Here is a 17,374-nt window from a genome sequence, read left to right on the forward strand (position 1 = left end):
GCAGCACAGGGGGTTGGAGAGCCTTTGAAACAGAATTAGAGGTGTCCCCAGAAGCACCTGGTAAAATGTCCCAGCAGGGGTATAAAGAACAGAAACTGATCTTCCCACACCATGTCTCTGTGACAAGGCATTAAGGGGCCTCTCGCTCCCATTTCACAGATGAGAAAACAGAGGCAAGGAGGGGTGTCCACCTGGCTTGCCTAAAGGTCCATAGGAACTTGGCGCCTTGTTAGAAGCCGGGGAGGGTAGACAAGCCGTCGTCGGAGACTTTTCCCAATCTACCGCGGATGATGAAATAGAGATGATAAGAGGGGAAATGGAGATGGAGGCAGAAATAAGGGCTGCATCCAAAGAGGGCGGGGAAAAGAGGCAGGGGCACGGGCAGAGCCTGTTAGTGGCAGAGATGGTGGAGAAATGAGGCCCCGACACTCAGCTCCAGTTACCCGCAGGCAGCATCAGCCGCCAGGGGTGTCACCGGGTCCCCGCGCCTCCTCCCGCCCGCACGGACCTATCCATTTGGGCTGCTGCGCGGCGCGCGCCCCGGGTCCGGGGGGTGGGGTGAGGGAAGAGGGAAGAGGGGCCTGGAGGAGGGGGCGGTGCACCGCCTCCTCCGCTGGCTCTCGAGTCCGCAGAGGCCTCCTCTGCAGCCTTCGGACCCGCCCCCGTCCCCTCCTCCCCCCGCGCCCGGATGGTACGTTCCGGTCCGCCTGGCCCAGCTGCAGTGGATGTTGCTAGAACCCACGCGGAGAAAGGAAGAGACGCAGGCAGGCTGCCGGGACCCCTTCCCCAAGAGACGGCACCATGACCCAGGGAAAGGTACCGGCATCTCCCCCGCCTGCACCATCCTCCATCCTCGGGCTTCCCGGCTCCCTGTCATCCTCGGCAAGCTCTCTGAACCATTATAAGCATCCTCCCCTGGCCCTGGTGGAAAGGTACTCTGTGGTCCTTGCTGAAGTCAGAGAACCAAAAGACCCATTTCATGGAAAGGGTCCGGGCCTCTTCCTGCCCACCAGGCTCACCTCTCCTCCCCTGTCTCCCTTCCACCCCTTGCTTTCACATCCCAGCGCCCTGCACAGACGCCCAGCCCCCCTTGAAGAGTCAGCCTGGGTGTCCGTGTGTGTATGCGTGTGTGAGTATGTGTGTTCGCCAGGGTGAGCCCTGAGGGGCACTTCTTATCCAGCATCCCCTTCTGGTCCAATTCCAACCCTAATGTTAGCTCATCTTTCGTGCCCTCCACAGAAACACCCCCCACCCAACTCCCTGTTATTATTCCACATCTGGATACATCACCTGGGTTAAGGGGTTACTATGGCAACTCTGCATCAGGATGCTCTAATTTTTGTTTTGGTTTTGGCCAGTCAAGGACTGGATGGGACCAGATAAAATGTCTTCTCTTTTTTTCCGGTTCTAGGCCTAAAATGTAGGGGAAGGGTTGAGGCAGAGAGTTGGCTGGCCTAGTAGGGTTATGTAACATCAACAGCCTGTGGAATTATACAACCACCAGGGCCTGGGGTGAAGGGGGAGGGTCCTCTGGCCTTCTGTTTGGGGGTGCTAAGGATTGAGCTGAGAAAACAGACAGGGACCTCCCTTACACTCCCCTTCTTTTTTCTGAGATGAGCTCAGAGCCAATGGCAGCCTTGCCTGGGCTCTCAGACCCTCCTCTCCCTGTTTTTAAGCTCATCAGGCCTCAAAATGATGTCACTGGGTGATACCACCTCCTGCCATTGGGCAGACCTCACTGGGAATGCCAGGTGTGTGTGTGTGTGTATGGGGGGCAAAGCCCAGGAGACTCTAGGTGACTGAGTGTCAGGGTGGGGGCTGGTGAAGGGACCAGCTTGGACAGGGCTGAAATCAGAAGTGATCATCCTTTTCCCAGGCATGAGCCCTGGGTCTGGGCTCAGAGGACCTTGTTCCGGGGGCTGACCCTTGGTTCTGGGCATTACCCTTGTGGTCTGGGTGATCATGGAGGTTGGGAAGTGGGAAGGAAGCAGATGAGCCAAGGCCCCATTCCCACAAGCCTAAGCTTGGAGGCCCTTCCCCAAGGAGCCTGGAGTGGGGGAGGGAGGTGTTCACCTTTGTGAAAATTAAAGCTCCCCTCTCTCCTGATCCTCCCCGTCCACTCCCTACCTCCACCTCCACCAGGCACTTTGCTGACCCTGCTTCCTGTTCTGGGCTGAATGTATTACCCCTGCCTCCTCTGCCTCTCGCCCCCAGCTTACTCACAGGCTTTCTAGTGATGGAATAGACCCTTCCAGTTCAATAGTCTTCAGGGCTGGATGAGAGCAGAGATCTGGTGCTTGTCCTACTCTGGGCTGCCTCAGCTGGATGCACCCTGCAAAAAGGGCCTCTGCGGCCTTCCTCAGTAGCCCTTCAGGTTTAACACATTCATTTTGGAGTCAGACCTAAGTCCTACTTTCTAAGGCTCAGTCCTTTTGTTACTGTTTCAGTTTTCATACCACCCCTCCACCTCAATCTGCCCTCCTCTGGTAACATCATTCAGGCCCCCAGAGCTCATATCCTTTCTCCAAAGCTAAATACGTACATTGTGGGACAGGGGGCACATCTGAATGTAAATGGACTTGAGTTTTCAACCTGCCACGGTCACGCTTCTCCCTGGACCTATTTCCTCATCTGTAAAATGAAAGAAGGGGCTAAATTAGATGCCTTCCGAGATCCTTCCAGTAGTGACATTCTGTGATTCTCTTCTGATTTAGTCTGAGATTCCAGTAGACAAGGTCAGAACAAAACTCTCAGTGGGGCCTCTTGTCCTTCCTCCGCTCTGCAGTCCCCATTCCCCTTCCTCTTTTCTCCCTGTTCTCCCCCGCCTTCAACTTCCCCGCTTTCCCATCCTCACTGTCCTTGGTTGTCTTCAGCCCAGCCAAAGGAGGCCAGTCCCAGTGGATGGTGCCTGGGCTCTGCAGCCCAGTGGCCACATGTGGCTCTGTGACCTTGGACGGGTCATTCTTCTCTCTGATCCTCAGTTCCCTCATTTTAAAACAGAGGTCAACCTACAACTAGCAAGGTAGCAGGGAGATTAAATGAGAGAACTTTTTCATTCAATAATATTTTTGAGGGCTTACTGTGTGCCAGACCCCTCATTGGACCCCAGAGAAACAGTGGAACCATACAAACCCAATCCCTGCCCTGGGAACAGTCACCACCAATGAGCGGGGTTCCCTAAGAATTTTCTCCTTTCTCAGTTCTCATCCCAGTTCCAGTGTGTGCCTGGCCAGCCCTGGCCCTCCTGGAGCCCAGTTCTCCCATCTATAAAAGAGGGAGATTCCCCCCCCCCCCCCGCTTTATTGGGGTATAAGAGACAAGTAGAGATTGTATATATTTAAGGTTTACAACTTGATGTTTTGATATACATTGTGAAATTATCACCACAATCAAGCTATTTAACATATCCATCACTCCACATAGTTCCCTCTTTTTTTGTGGCAAGAACACTTAGATCTACCCTCAGCAGATTTTAAGTTCACCAGACAGTATTGCTAACTATAGTCACCATGCTGTACATTAGATCCTCAGAACTTCTTCATCCTGCAAAACTGAAACTTTGTACCCCTTGACCAACACCTCCCCATTTCCCCCATCTCCCAACCTCTGGCAACTACTGTTCTCTGTGCTTCTATGAGTTTGACTTTTTAGAGTCCACATGTAGTGAGATCATGCAGTATTTGTCTTTCTGTGACTGGCTTATTTCACTTGGCATAATGTCTTCCAGGTTCATCCATGTGGTCACATCTGGAAGGATTTCCTTCTTTTTTTAAGGTGGAATAATATTTCATTGCATACATAAACCACAAAAATAGGGAGATTCTTGTCTGCACCCCCTCCTTCCTTGTACAGGTGACAAAGTACCTATAAAACTTCCAAAATTGAACAGAAGGCTTGGTGAGGAGGGCTTGGAAGGCACCTTTCCCTAGTAACTGCCTCTCTCTGCCTCTACCCCACAGCTCTCCGTGGCTAACAAGGCCCCTGGGACCGAGGGGCAGCAGCAGGCCAACGATGAGAAGGAGGCTCCAGCAGTGCCCTCAGCCCCGCCTTCCTATGAGGAGGCCACCTCTGGGGAGGGGCTGAAGGCAGGGGCCTTCCCCGAAGCCCCTTCAGCTGTGCCTCTCCACCCCAGCTGGGCCTATGTGGACCCTAGTAAGTCTCTCAGCTCCTGGAGGCTGTGGGATCAAGGGGAGAGGTGGGCTCGCATGGAAAACTGGGTAGAAGGAAGTTGCCCAGAAATAGATGCACTGTATGGTTGTTGTATGAGGCTCTGTTGTCAGAGGTTTGAGATTTGGAGGACTGTTCAGAAGGTAGGTCAAGGAGGACTCCATGAAAAGGGAGAAACACAATGTCTGCAGAGTGCTTTTGGATGGGGACCAGGGGACTTTTTCAACTCACCATGCTAGGGCAGAGGGGACAGATCCAGGGAGGAAAACCAGGGGCTAGTCTAGAAAGACTCTCCTAGAAGAAAGGGGTGCAGAAAAGGAATGAGGGGGAGGACAGAGTGGATGCAGGAAGGGGTGCTGTTGTGCTGCAGCTGGCCAGGCTCCGCGTGAGTGGGGTGCAGTGTGTTTACTTGATTTGAAACCTCAGTGGGGACACATCACCATGGAGGCCCCAGGAGTGTTGGGGGCCAGAGGCCTGAGGATCCACTGCACCCATCACTTTCCTGTCTCTCTTCCCTTCCCCAGGCCCTTGTTGGGGGCATGATGTGGGAAGGCATGGGGGTGCTAGCTTCAGTGTCCTTCACAACTAGGCATCATTCATAGGCAGACTCACCCAGGCTGATGCCAGTCCCTTGCAGACCCAGAAATGTAGCTAGTAGGAGCCCCTGTGTTAAGTTGAGCAGCTTGTGGGAGCTTTGCCTCAGGGCTTGGAACATATAGCTCCCCACAAGCTGTACAGAAGGGCCCCCTCTCAAATCTTCCTCAGCCCCTTCAGCTTCCTCAGCAGCCCCTCAAGGCCCCTCCCCCACATTGTCAACCTCCACCCCCACCCACAGCAGAATTCTAGAAGGGATCCCAGGGACAATGCCTTAGCCAGACTCTACCCACAAGGAGTAGTCACCATGGTCAACACTACTCACCACAAAACCTCTCGTCCTAGACCTAAGCCGAACTATGCCACCGTGAACAACTGGAGGGCCAATGAAGGTCTGGTATTTGTGGGAGCCCGTCTCGTTGCCTCAGATGCCCACAGGACTGGTTTCTCTCTTTTCTCCCCCTCCATGGCCTGGCCGTTCAGACCTTGGTGGGGGGATGCAGACAGAAAGAACATGAACAAGAAGTGAAGGATAAGAGAGTGAGGGTGTCCAGGGCCCAGGTTTACAATAGGTCCTCCTCTCTCCCCTCCCTCTTTGCCCATATCCTGGTTGCCAGAACTGGCTGCCTTAAAGAATGTTTTCCGAGGAACTGTCAGGACAAGAAGTCAGGTCATTTCGGTCAACATGTGGCAAACATTTACTAAGTGTGTCCCAGGCACTGTGTTTGGCACTGAGCTCATTTCTGAGGATGCATCTATTTGCAAGACCTGCCCTCACAGAGCTGACTGTATAGACAAGTAAACAGACAACTTCCATACAGTGAAACAGATGTAGTGATAAAGGCCTGGGCAACTTACCTAACCTGCCTGACAGTCAGGGAAGACTTCCTGGAGGAAAGGGTATCTGCCTTGAGTCCTGAAGGATGGCATGAGTTATCCCGGTAAAGAGGTAGGGAAATGAGTGTTCAAGGCTGAAATAATGCACTGTACAAAGGCCCAGTATTAAGAGAACACGTGGCCGAGAAAAATGGCTGAAGAAAGTAGGAAGGGATAATGGGAAGTGACGCTGGAGGGCTCATGAGAGGCTGTGGAGGCTTTCTTAAAGAACTTGAACTTGAGTGAAAAGCAGTGGGGAGCTATGGAAGAGCCTGAAGCAGGGCAGTGTCGTGGTCAGCTTTGAAAGACCAAGACTGAGGCTATTACTGTGGAGGGAAGAAGTACATGGAAAACTGATGGAGACAGTGAAGGAGAGCAGAGTGGACACATGTGAGGCCTCAGGAATGGCCCAGACAAGGGGCACAAGGGGGAGGGCACATAGTCACTGTCGGGCACAGAGAACCACAGGCTTTCACTTTTATCTCGTTTCATCCCCAGGAGGTGGGTTCACTGACCCATTTCATAGACAGGACTCCGAGAGGGCTGGTCATTTGTTCACATTCACACAGTTGGTCTCAGAGGAGGAGGCAAATATGGGTCTGTTTGACTCTGGAGCCCATGCTCTTCTGAAAGCCTGAGCTCTGGGACCAACCCCTAAAACTTCATTCCCACCCACAACCCACTTCTTGCCCTGCCCTGGCTTTATTTCCCCTCCAGTTTCCCCCTGCCCTGGTTCCCAGCTAGAGCACCAGCAGGTCCACCCATCCAACTCGTCCCAGTTTCCATCCCAAGGGCCTTAGAGCAAGCTGGGATCAGGACCTTTGACCCTGGGATGTGCTAGGTTGTCCTGGAATTACATCTGTCCCTCTCTGATTCTTTGCCACAAGGAAGACCAAATGTGCAAGGAGGCGGTGGGGGACACAGAAGGGAAGGGTCGCATTTGTGTGTCAGAGCGTAGTCCCCAGGGAGCCCCAGCTAGGGTGGAGGGAAGAGGAAGGGGGATGGCGGTTCACTCTCAGGACTCAGAACAGGCAAGATGAGCAGCACTGCGGGGAGAGATCTAGAGATGGAGTGTGGGGCTGAGAATGGGGCTGAAGGGAAAGGCTTCGGCTGGTGCAGAGAGCCAGCTTGACAAAGGCAGCTCTGAGCAGCGTTTACAGGTGTTGCAGCTCTAACGGCCTTCCCCATACCCACCCAGGCAGCAGCTCCAGTTATGAGAGTGGTTTCTCCACAGGACACCATGAGCTCTTCACCACCTTCAGTTGGGATGACCAGAAAGTTCGCCGAGTCTTCATCAGAAAGGTAACTGCCTCTCCCCAACTCTCTAGAACTGAGGAGCTGGGTGTGGGGAGCCCCTTGAAAAGCCCCTGGCCCAGCCCTCTGCTGCAGAGGCCACAGTTTCGCCTTCTCTCGTGATTCCAGCTGACGGCACCTGCGGGGAAGTACCTCCTTAGGTTCCACCACCGCCCCTGCAACTCCTAAATACACCATCTCCCCTCCAGATCTGGGGGGCCCCTTCACCTATGGGTGTGGGCTCTGGGCCGTCTTTACTCCCCTTTTACTTTGTCCTGGATCTGTTCCACTGACCCTCAGGAAGGAGGGTGGAGGGCATAGGATGTGGGTCTGGAGAGGAGATTGAGTCATAGGGAAGCTGGGGCCTCCCTGAGCTTCGCTGGGGACCTGCTCTTCCCTGACCTCAAACAAGGAACCCCCTCCCACCCCCAGGTGTATACTATCCTGCTGATCCAGCTGCTGGTGACTTTGGCTGTTGTGGCTCTCTTTACCTTCTGGTGAGTTGGCATTGTAGACCAGCACCTTCGGGGGCTGGCTGTGGCCAGGCCTGGGGCGGGGGTCCCAGAACCAGACTTCTCTTGGAACATTTGCCTGAAGAGATTTGTGTGGGGCAGTGGGCCTCCTCGTGCCTGGGGAGAACCTTAGACAGTGCACACATAGGAGTCCTGCAACCAGTGTAGGGTGGACCTGCTGCCTCTGGGTCTCTCTCAGATCCTCCAGCCCCACACCCAGCATTTTGAGGTGTAGCCTGGGACTGTGGCTGGGCTTCCTAAGCCCCCAGGGGTGCACCCCTTCTTTCTTTCTCTCAAGTCCTATGAACTGGGGTGGGGGGAGGTGCAGATGTTGAACCAGAAATAGAAACAGAGGATAAATTTTTGTTTTCTCCCTCCCTTCTCTGCAGTGACCCTGTTAAGGACTATATCCAGGCTAACCCAGGCTGGTACTGGGCATCCTAGTGAGTATATCCCAGGCCCCCAGGCCCCTTCCCAGAGAACCCTCAGCCACACAGGGTGGGAAATCTCTGTTGAAAGAATACAAGCCCATGGCCTCTCCCCACTCAACAGGAACTGTTCTCACAAGTGTGAGACCAGAAGGGCCCTTCTGAGGTGTTTAGGTCTTAGGAAGGGAGGAAGTGGGCGTAGGTTCTGGTGCCTGCATAAGGAGGGAAGGGTGGGGCTGGGGCCATGGCTGGAGAGACTCAGACCTTGGCCCTGAAGAGAAGGGGAAGTGGGAGACACAGTGGCTCACACTAATAATAATGTTGCTACTCTTATTAACATTGTTATTAATGCTTACTAATTGAATTATTAATTACAGAGTGCCTAATAAGGGCTGGGCATTGTTCTATGTGCTTGATGTATGGTACTGAATTCATTTCTCAAATCTACAGGGTATGATTACTACCAGAGAGGTTAAGTAATTTGCCCAAGGTCACTCAGCTAGTTAGTGGTGGGAGCTGGGATTCAAACCCAGAATTCAGGTTGAGGCTTGTGCTCTTAATCCCTCTGCCTGTCAGACTCCCTTCCTCTCAACCCACTCAGCTCCTGGTTGTTCTATACTCTTTAAGGAATGTGGCAGGTAACTGGAAAGAAGAGGTTTGATGGTGTAGGTGATTCTGACCCTCCTATCTGGGCAATGAAAGGGTCATCCTGGACAATTCTGCTCTCACCAGAGTCTCCTTCAGCACCTACTGTGAGCCCAGCTCTGTACTGGGGCTGCTGGGGAGGAGACCTCTGCAGGGGAGGGTCATGAGTGCATAAAGCAGCATGTGAAAGACTGGGGTTCAAAGGAGGAGACGAGGGAAGGTTCGTGAGCCTGCTACACCAAGCCCTCAGTCCACACTGGGGCTGCACCTCAAAGGATGGAGACTGGAGTGGCTTAAGCAACAGCATGGCAACCAGACTGCATTGGTACATTTAGTAAATTAAGACTAGATTGTCAGAGGGCCAGAGGCTCCATGCAGGGAATCCAGGATATCTCAGAGAACATGGGGATTTATGGGGTAGAGACTTTGAATGCCTGGCCAAGGAGCTTGCACACTGGGGCTGTCCCAGGCCTGTTCACAGAAAAGGATCAGGTGAGAACGTGGGTTCACCTCAAAGCCTGCTGGACCACCCAGTCCCAGAACAATCCTAGAGTGGCCTAGAGTTCACACAAGCCAGCCAAAGGCTGATGGGAAGGAGACTCCTTCTGCCTCTGGGGCTCCTCAGAGAAACAGGGAAGTGAAGGGATGTCTTGGTCAAGTTGGGGGTCTCAAGGGAGGAGATGTCACACCCAGAGCCTTTCTTAGGGCACAAGAGACAGGGCTTGTCTGCAGACAAGGCAGGAGGCATGCGTCTTGGGGAACTGGGAGGCACTGTGTGGTAAAGCTAATGAGGCCCCAGGGACTGCCACCCAGGCCAGCTCACGCAGCAGGTTGGCATGGCTCCCAGCACGTCAGCACTGCTTGGCAGCCTCATGTGTCTTGAGAACTCGGGAATGGAGTCCCCAGGCCCTTCGCCAGGCCCTTCTATGGGAGGGTCTGCAGGACACCATGTCCCGAGCAGATGGTGGCAGGGGGACAGCCCAGATATGAGCAAGCTTGGAAGTGGAGGCAGAGTCCACCCCACTGAGAGTGGGCAAGAGTATCTGGCCTCTGAATGGTGAGCTTTATCAATGCCTCCTCTACATCTCAAGGCAGAAAACAGGGATGCCCTCCCTGGCTCAGGGGTGGGAGGGGCGGAGAGAAGTAGGAAGCGGTCACGGACCACGTGCTTTTCATGGGGTGTCACAAAGCCTTCAAGATGCTTGAGAATCCCACCACCACGATGCTGCCCTTTTATCCAGAAAAGCAGCCTGTGGCTCTGCCTGTCCTGCCCCTCCTCACCCTCAACACCATTCACCCTGCCCCCTGAATCTGCCTCCTGGTCTGAGGCCTCTAGTAGTCTCACGTCCTCCAACATATTAAGCCCTTAAGAGAAATAAGAGTAAAACATCTCTTTTTTTTTTTTTTAATGTGTGAGGCATTGTGCTAAGTGCTTTACAGATATTTTCATTTGATTCTTACACCAACCCTACCAAGGCAAACAGTATCATTACCTACATTTTACAGATGAGGAAATCGAGGCTCAGAGAGAAGTTATTGCTTCTGAAGCCACATAGCCATGTTTTTCTGATGGCAAAACTCTAGCGCTTGCCCTTGGTGCTCTGCTGCCACCCCCGTGGCAGGCAGGGAGGACACTGGCATTAGACGCGGGCCTCCACCTGAGCCGCACTCCTCTGTCCTGACACTCTATAAACAGACCATGGCTCCAGTCCAGGCCCTGGGGCCCGGCTCTGCCACACAAGTCAGTCTTCTCTCACTTCTGCTGTGACTCATTTTCTGCCCCCTGGGAGGGCAGCCTTCTAGCCCCCCCCCGCCCCCCCCCCCCCCCCCCCCCCCGCTCAGCTTTCTCAAGGCCCTAGTCATCCCCCTCGGTGAGCTCTTGCCTTATTGTCTGATTGCTCCCTCTGAGCCACGGCAGTGGGAACTGTGGGCTTCCCTGCAGTGGGAATAAATAAGAGCTGTGGGGTGGGGATGGGGGTGGGGTGGGGGAACCAGGCAGAGGAGGAAAAGGCAGAGACCAGAGCTTGGGTTGGCAGAGACTCAGAGCCTCTCCAGGAAGCTGTCAGTCTTACCACAATAATAACAACTCCCACCCTCAAGCCCTTACTCGTGCCAGGCCCAGTGCTAAATGCTTGATGTGCATTCTCTCATTCGATCCTTCTCGCAGCCCAGTGAGTTGGTACCAATATTCCTGTTTCCAAAGGAGGAAACTGGGGCTCTGCAATGAAGTAATTTGTTCAAGGGTGCGTGATAGTAGCGGCAGAGCTGGGATGTGACTATGTCAGGCTCCAGAGCTGCGCCATAACCCCAGGTTGTTGGTCCCTCCGTCTTTCTTCCTGACTACTTGTCTTGAGGGCTGAGGAGCTATGGACCAGAGAGAAAAGGAGACTGGACCCTTGACCTCAGGAGGCTTCCATTCTGGTCAGGGGGACAGGACCCACACCCAGGACACATGAAGACAAGGCATTATTGTTGATGAAGCAACTGACTAATGACTGAAGCGAGTCCCAAAGAGAGCAGATGCTGGGCGGTTTCTCAACCAGGGCAGGAGATTCTACTGTCCCGCATGGAGCAGCATGTGCAGCAGCCCTGGCCCTGGTGCTAAGAGCCCCCAGTCACTGTGACAAGTTCCACATCATTTGAGAGCCACTGAAGAATAGGAAAGGGTGGTAATGGAGGGCTCCTGTTCACCAAACCAAATAGGCTTGTTTCAACTCTACAATCCCTGTCCTTCATTTCATCCAGAAGTATTTAAAGATCCCCTAAGCAGTACCCGGCCCTGGGTTAGAAGTTAGGAATACACAATGAGCAGGTCTGTGCGATGTGGGGGTGCAGGCTTCAGTTGAGGTATACCCATGGCGCACGCACAGAGGAGGCCCCTCCAACCCAGACCTCGGGCATCCTTGCCAGTCGGTCCTTTCTGGTAGGAGCAGAGTGTGAGGTGCAGAGGGCAATGAGAAGGGAAAAGGGAGGGGTGGAGTGTGGTGAAGGATGGGCTGGGGTGGATCATGCAGGGCATCACCAGGTCTTTGAGAATTTTAAACGGGAGTCCCATGATCGGATCCGCCAGCAGCTTGGAGGGTGGAAAGTAGGGCAGGGGGCAGGAGGACCAGAGGGAGAGAGGTGGCCCACCAAAAGGGATGGTAGTGGGAATGGAGAAGAGGGGACGGATTTGAGAGCTGCCTGGGTAGGAGGGTCGACAGGTCTAGGTGATTAGTCAGGCATGGCAGTGAGAGTCAGGGATGATGCCGAGGCCTCTGGTTGGGTAACTTGAAGGGTGCATGTCTTCTGCAATAGGGATGCAAGAGAATTGCAGAGAAGAGTACAAATTTGGGTCTAACCTGTTGAGTCTGGCGCATTTCTGAGCAGCCATGTCTGCCTGGTAAGCAGTTGGATATTCAGGTCTTAGGTTGAGAGGGAAAATCTAGATCAGAAATACAGGTGTGTAAGTCATGAGCATTTGCCTAATAAAGGCAGTCCTGTGAATGAGTGAGCCCACCCAGGGAGAGCATGAAGGTAGACTTGCCCCACAGGACCCTATGCATGGAAGGAAGGAGGCATATTTAGAGATGCTCTGAAGGAGACTGAGGAGTGGTCAGGGAGGTAGGAGGGGAACAAGCATGGATCATTATGGAACCAGGGAGACGATGAAGAGAGCAGATGTTGAGGAGAAGTCAGGTAAGATGTAGACTGACAGATGTCAGTTGGACTCAACAAGGTCACACAGACACAGCAAAGCCAGCTCTCATTAAGTGAAGCTAGGGTCAGGTTGTTGGGTTGGGAGTAGTTGGGGAGATGGAGAAGCCAGTGAGTGGAGGTAACTTTTTCAAGAAGCTTGGCTGTGAGCTGGCCAAGATGGCAGTAGCTAAAACCAGGGAAGATGTTGATTAAAGATGGAAAACAGCTAAGGAGGTTTGTGTGGGTGGAGAGGTAGCAGTTGAGGGTGTGGGGCACAGACCCCAGGCCAGGGGTATTGGCCTGGCATGGGAGGAGGGACAGGAGGAAGGACACGTAGATGCATGACATGATGGTTGCAGGTGGCAGGCAGGGAGCCAAGGGAGCCCTACCCCATCTCAGATCTTTCTGGGACACATCAGGCCAGACCATGCAGGAGAGTGAGGGAGTCTGGGAGGTTTGGGGATGGGGAGGATGGTTGGAATTGCTGCTGTGGTGTATGAGTGAGAGAACAGAGGAGGGAGATTGGGAAGGATGGCAGGTGCCATGTTGAGAGCCTTCTGGGTGCTGGAGACCATGCACCGGTGTGAGCATGCTCTACCCTTGGGTCCTCAGCCCCCTTCTTCTACCTCCTGGACTGGCCTCCACTTCCACTGCTCTTCAGAAAATCCTCAATCCTCAATCCCTATCTCTGAGTTGCACCTGAGCTCCCCGCCAGTCTCCCACTGGACATAGCCACCTGTTCCAGAAATCCATGCCACAGGTACTTCCTGCTTGTGCCAGGCACTGGCAGGACAGACAAGAGCCCTGCCCCTGCCCCTGCCCCTGCCCCTGCCCGTAAGGTAGACCAACAATAAAGTACCTAACAAGATCGTTGTGGGGAAGTTCCAGGCTGGGAAGGGCCTGAAGGAGGCAGTGTGGGGCTGGGACTCTGGAGCCAGAGTGCCTGGGTTTTAATTCCGCCTTTGCCACGTGGTAGCTGCATGACCTTGGACAAGTCATCTGACCTCACTGTGCCTCAGCTGTTAAGTGAAAAACATGCTTCATAGAGAAGATACGAGGATTACATTAGTTAATATCCATAAAGCACTGAGCACTCTGCCTGGCACATAAAAAACAATGTATATGAGCTTTTTCTTTGAAGCAATAAGATGGTATCCAGGGAGGCCACTGTGGATTGATTAGGTGGGATGGTCAGCTGTCCTATGGCACCCAAGTATTTCTAGAAGTAGGTTCATTCTATTCCCTTTCCTCTCTTTTAGAATTGGACCACCACCCTGCCCATTGCTAAGTTCTAGAATGACTGTAGCCTTACCCCAGTCTCTGTCACTTTGTCTGGTGCCCTGTGGGGGTGGAGAGTGGGGTGAGCAGGGGACTGGGTGGAGAGGCCTTGGGGGATAATAATTAACTCACTGTTCATCCGTCTTTACAGTGTTGTATTCTTTGTGACCTACCTGACCCTGGCCTGCTGTTCTGGACCTAGGTATGAGGAGCAACTTGGGGGAACATGAGCAGGATCTTGGACATCCTCACCCTGGTCCTGCCTGCCACCAGTGTGCTGTGCACCCCTAAGAGGGCCCCATCCCTCTGTGGGCTCCATCATGTAGGCCTGCCCCTCCTTCCTTTACTTAATACCTCTGAGGTAGGAGGAGGTGAACAGACAGATGGGGCACATGAAACATGACTAAAAAAAGAGCTTACAAAAAGTGGAGAAGGGGTTGGGCAGAGACCCCTTCTCCCTGCAGGGGTGACCCAGCCTGCAGCTGCTGGCACCCCCCACACTCTTCTGAACACAGTGACTTGCCTTACAGGAGACATTTCCCCTGGAACCTGATTCTCCTGACCATCTTTGTAAGTGATCTGGGAAGACTGAGGACAGATGCTGAGTGGGATGGAGGGAGGGAGGAAAGGGGGTGGACTTCAAGGGCTAGGAAGTCTAGGTTGGGATGTCTAATGTGAGGTCACTGGGGGAGAGGGGTACTTTCAGCCCACTTCTTGCACAAAGACATCCCACCCTTTTTCATTCATTCTTTCTTTCTTTTTTTAAATATATCTTTATTGATTTCAGAGAGAGGAAGGGAGAGGGGGAGAGAGAGAGAGAAACATCAATGATGAGAGAGTCATTGATCGACTGCCTCCTGCACTCCCCCCGACTAGGGGTTGAGCCTGCAACCTGGGCATGTGCCCTGACCGGGAATCAAACAGCGATCTCCTGGATCCTAGGTCCATGCTCAACAGTTGAGCCACGCCCAGCTGGGCTTTCCCACCCTCTTTCCAAATGGGCTTAGTCCCCCCCACCCCCAATCCACTGCCTTTTTTCATTGTGATTTTGTTTTTAAGAGGTTTGCATGGGGCATCCAAGAATTATAGATAATGAAGGGTGGAAGGTCTTAGAAAGGGGGCAGAGCAGGGCTGCAAATGAAAGACAGGCACAGCAGGCATGAGGCCTGTTGGGATGCAACTTCACCAAGCCCGACTGCTAGAAATGTGTGTGAGTGAAGCCGATTGTGTGTGAGCTGGACCTGGAAGGTGTCTGGGCCCCAGAGTCTGAGTCCTGGAGCATTTCTCCTTTTCCTTTCAGACCCTGTCCATGGCCTACCTCACTGGGATGTTGTCCAGGTAAAGGGGGCAGGTGGTTAGGGAGGGGTTTTAGGGGGCCATAGGCCAGGCATAGAGCCAGGGACAGCCGCACCGTGGGCGGAACTTCCCCCCAAACTCCATCCTCCTGGGAGCATTTGTGGGTTTTTGGTTTTGTTCTGTTTTGTTCTTTTAATTTTTATTTTTATTTAAAATATTACAAATGTCGCTTTATCTCCCCAATGACCCGTTCCACCCCGTCCCACCCCCCTCCCCAGTCCCTCTCCCCACCATTGTCCATGTCCTTGGGTTGTGCATATATGCATATAAATTCTTTGGTTACTCTCTCCTCCTCTACTCACCCACCCTCCTCCCTCCCTCTGACATTCGTCAGTCTCATCTATGCTTCCATGTCATTGAATCTATTCTGTTCATCAGTTTATTAAGTTCTTTAGATTCCACATGTAAGTGAGATCATGTGATGTTTGTCTTTCTCTGCCTGGCTTATTTCACTCAGCATAATATTCTCCAGGTCCATCCATACTGTCCCAAAGGGTAGAAGAACTTTCTTCTTTACGGCTGTGTAGTATTCCATGGTGTAAATGTCCCACAGCTTTTTTATCCACTCATCTCCTGATGGGCACTTGGGCTGTTTCCAGATCTTGGCTATTGTAAACTGCACTGCTATGAACATAGGGCTGCATATATTCTTTCTGATTAGTGTTTCAAGATTCTTAGGATGTATTCCTAGAAGTGGAATCACTGCGTCAAAAGGCAGCTCTATTTTTAATTTTTTGAGGAACCTCCATACTGTTTTCCATAGTGGTTGCACCAGTCTGCATTCCTGGGAGCATTTGAGTAGGTGAGGGGATTCAGGCAGGCAGGAAACTTTGGCCTAGGACCCTCTCCCCACACACTCTGCTGGACAGCACCCCTAGGACCTGGCTAGGTTGATGGGGCAGGGTGGGGGAGTCCAAGGTGGCCCCTGTCAGACTGCAACTAAAAGGCCCCAGACTTGAAATTATGGAAGTTTCCACCTCTAGGCAACAGCACAAACCCCTCCACACCCCCATTCCCACCTCTCCAAGATCCTTCTAACAGTATACCAGTCTAACATATTGGGGAGGTCAGGGCCCAGGAGAAAGGCCAGGGAAGCAGGAAGAGGGAAGACCCTGGGAAAGGGGAGAGGGTGGCAACGAGAGGTCATGAGATCTGGTCGGGGCAGAGGAGGGTGGGCCTGGGAAGAGGGCACTGGGAGACCAGAAGCCCCGCTGGCCGCTGAGCCGTGGCCTGCACTCCTGCAGTTACTACAACACCAAGTCGGTGCTGCTGTGCCTGAGCATCACGGCCCTCGTCTGCCTCTCCGTCACCATCTTCAGCTTCCAGACCAAGGTCAGCTCCTGGGTCTGTGGGCAGGGAAATGGGTGGGGGCCTCCAAGCTTAGATCCCCAACTGATGAGAGGTAAAGGGGGTGAGCGGGGCCTGGGGACGCCACCTGGGAGAAGTGGTGGGGAAGGAATGCTGGGTTCTGGGCGAGCACTAGGTGATGGCCTGCTGTACAGCCTCAGCCCAGGTGCTGACCCCGCCCTGTCCTTGCAGTTTGACTTCACCTCCTGCCAGGGTGTGCTCTTCGTGCTGCTCATGACTCTCTTCTTCAGTGGACTCATCCTGGCCGTCCTCCTGCCCTTTCAATATGTGAGTCTCGGGGAATCTCAGGGAGCCCCATGGGGAAGGAGGAGGGCCTGCTGGCCAGAGGGTGCTATTTCCTCCCACACCCTCCAAGGAAGGCCTAGAGCCAAAGGCTCACAGCCTGCCATCCTGTCCAGCCCCTCCTGGCACCTGCCTTGGGCTTATTGGCAGTGTAAGCAAACCAACAAGGAGGCCTTTCTCAGCAGGCCTGGACACCTGCCTGCCCCACGGGCCACATCCGGCTTCACCTTTCCCATCCTCCCATTAGTGGGGAGGGGAGTGTGCCACGGAGCATTTAAACCCTTGGCACAAGGGAGCTCTGGAGCTCCATGGGGCCACCAGGCTCAGAGAGGTCCTGAGGAAGGACCTCCTGGGGCTCTTGGGGAATCAGCCAAGTCCAGAGGGGCAGACTCTAGGCAGCCAGGCAGGTAGGGGTAGGACAGTAGGCCCTGATCTTACCCCCACCCCATTGGATCATCCATAGGACCAGCCAAGTCTCAACTCTTTCACAAGTGTCCAGCCTGCCCTGGGAAACCCAACTAGGATTTCCCAGGACTCAGTGACCCACTTTAGGTACTAAGGCCTCTGCAGACGGAAAAGGTAGCATATTGAGGGCATCACAGGTGGGTTTGAGGTTCCGATGCTGGGAACCCAAGAGATGAAGCTGAATTATTGGACCCCTGCTGGAGGCTCAGTGCTTATATCTGCCCCTGCTCCTCTTGGTACTTGGTCACCCCCCACCCCTTTTCTTCCAGGTTGGGAGCAGCATTCTTCACCCCCTTCCCATCCCACTCAGCCCCCGCCTCCAGGGCATTGCTCCCAGTCCAGGACAGCAGGATTGGTTCTGGCATTTCCTTGGCTCTTCCCAGGATCCGGTTGACGAAGGGAGGGGCCGGAGCTGGTCTGGGGCCCTCTGTG

At 53.6% G+C, this 17,374-nt stretch overlaps 1 protein-coding gene across 6 annotated transcripts in view; it reads left to right on the top strand.

The window, feature by feature from the left end:
* The first annotated feature begins 310 nt into the window (after positions 1-310).
* Positions 311-17,374, top strand: part of FAIM2 (Fas apoptotic inhibitory molecule 2) — a 32,359-nt gene continuing 15,295 nt past the window's right edge. For 2 of the 6 annotated variants that reach the window (XM_081130878.1, XM_081130875.1), the window contains exons 1-10: positions 712-816; positions 3,960-4,152; positions 6,836-6,939; positions 7,363-7,427; positions 7,832-7,885; positions 13,623-13,673; positions 14,002-14,041; positions 14,772-14,809; positions 16,072-16,159; positions 16,367-16,462. In XM_081130878.1, coding sequence (XP_080987004.1) covers positions 802-816; positions 3,960-4,152; positions 6,836-6,939; positions 7,363-7,427; positions 7,832-7,885; positions 13,623-13,673; positions 14,002-14,041; positions 14,772-14,809; positions 16,072-16,159; positions 16,367-16,462 — 744 coding nt within the window. In that variant the 5' untranslated portion in view covers positions 712-801. Of the gene's footprint in view, positions 817-3,959; positions 4,153-6,835; positions 6,940-7,362; positions 7,428-7,831; positions 7,886-13,622; positions 13,674-14,001; positions 14,042-14,771; positions 14,810-16,071; positions 16,160-16,366; positions 16,463-17,374 lie in introns of all 6 variants that reach the window. The other 4 variants (XM_081130877.1, XM_081130879.1, XM_081130874.1 and 1 more) reach the window with 3 other exon arrangements.

The sequence above is a fragment of the Miniopterus schreibersii genome (genome assembly GCF_964146895.1).
Source record: "Miniopterus schreibersii genome assembly, chromosome: 2".
Lineage (NCBI taxonomy): Eukaryota > Metazoa > Chordata > Mammalia > Chiroptera > Miniopteridae > Miniopterus > Miniopterus schreibersii.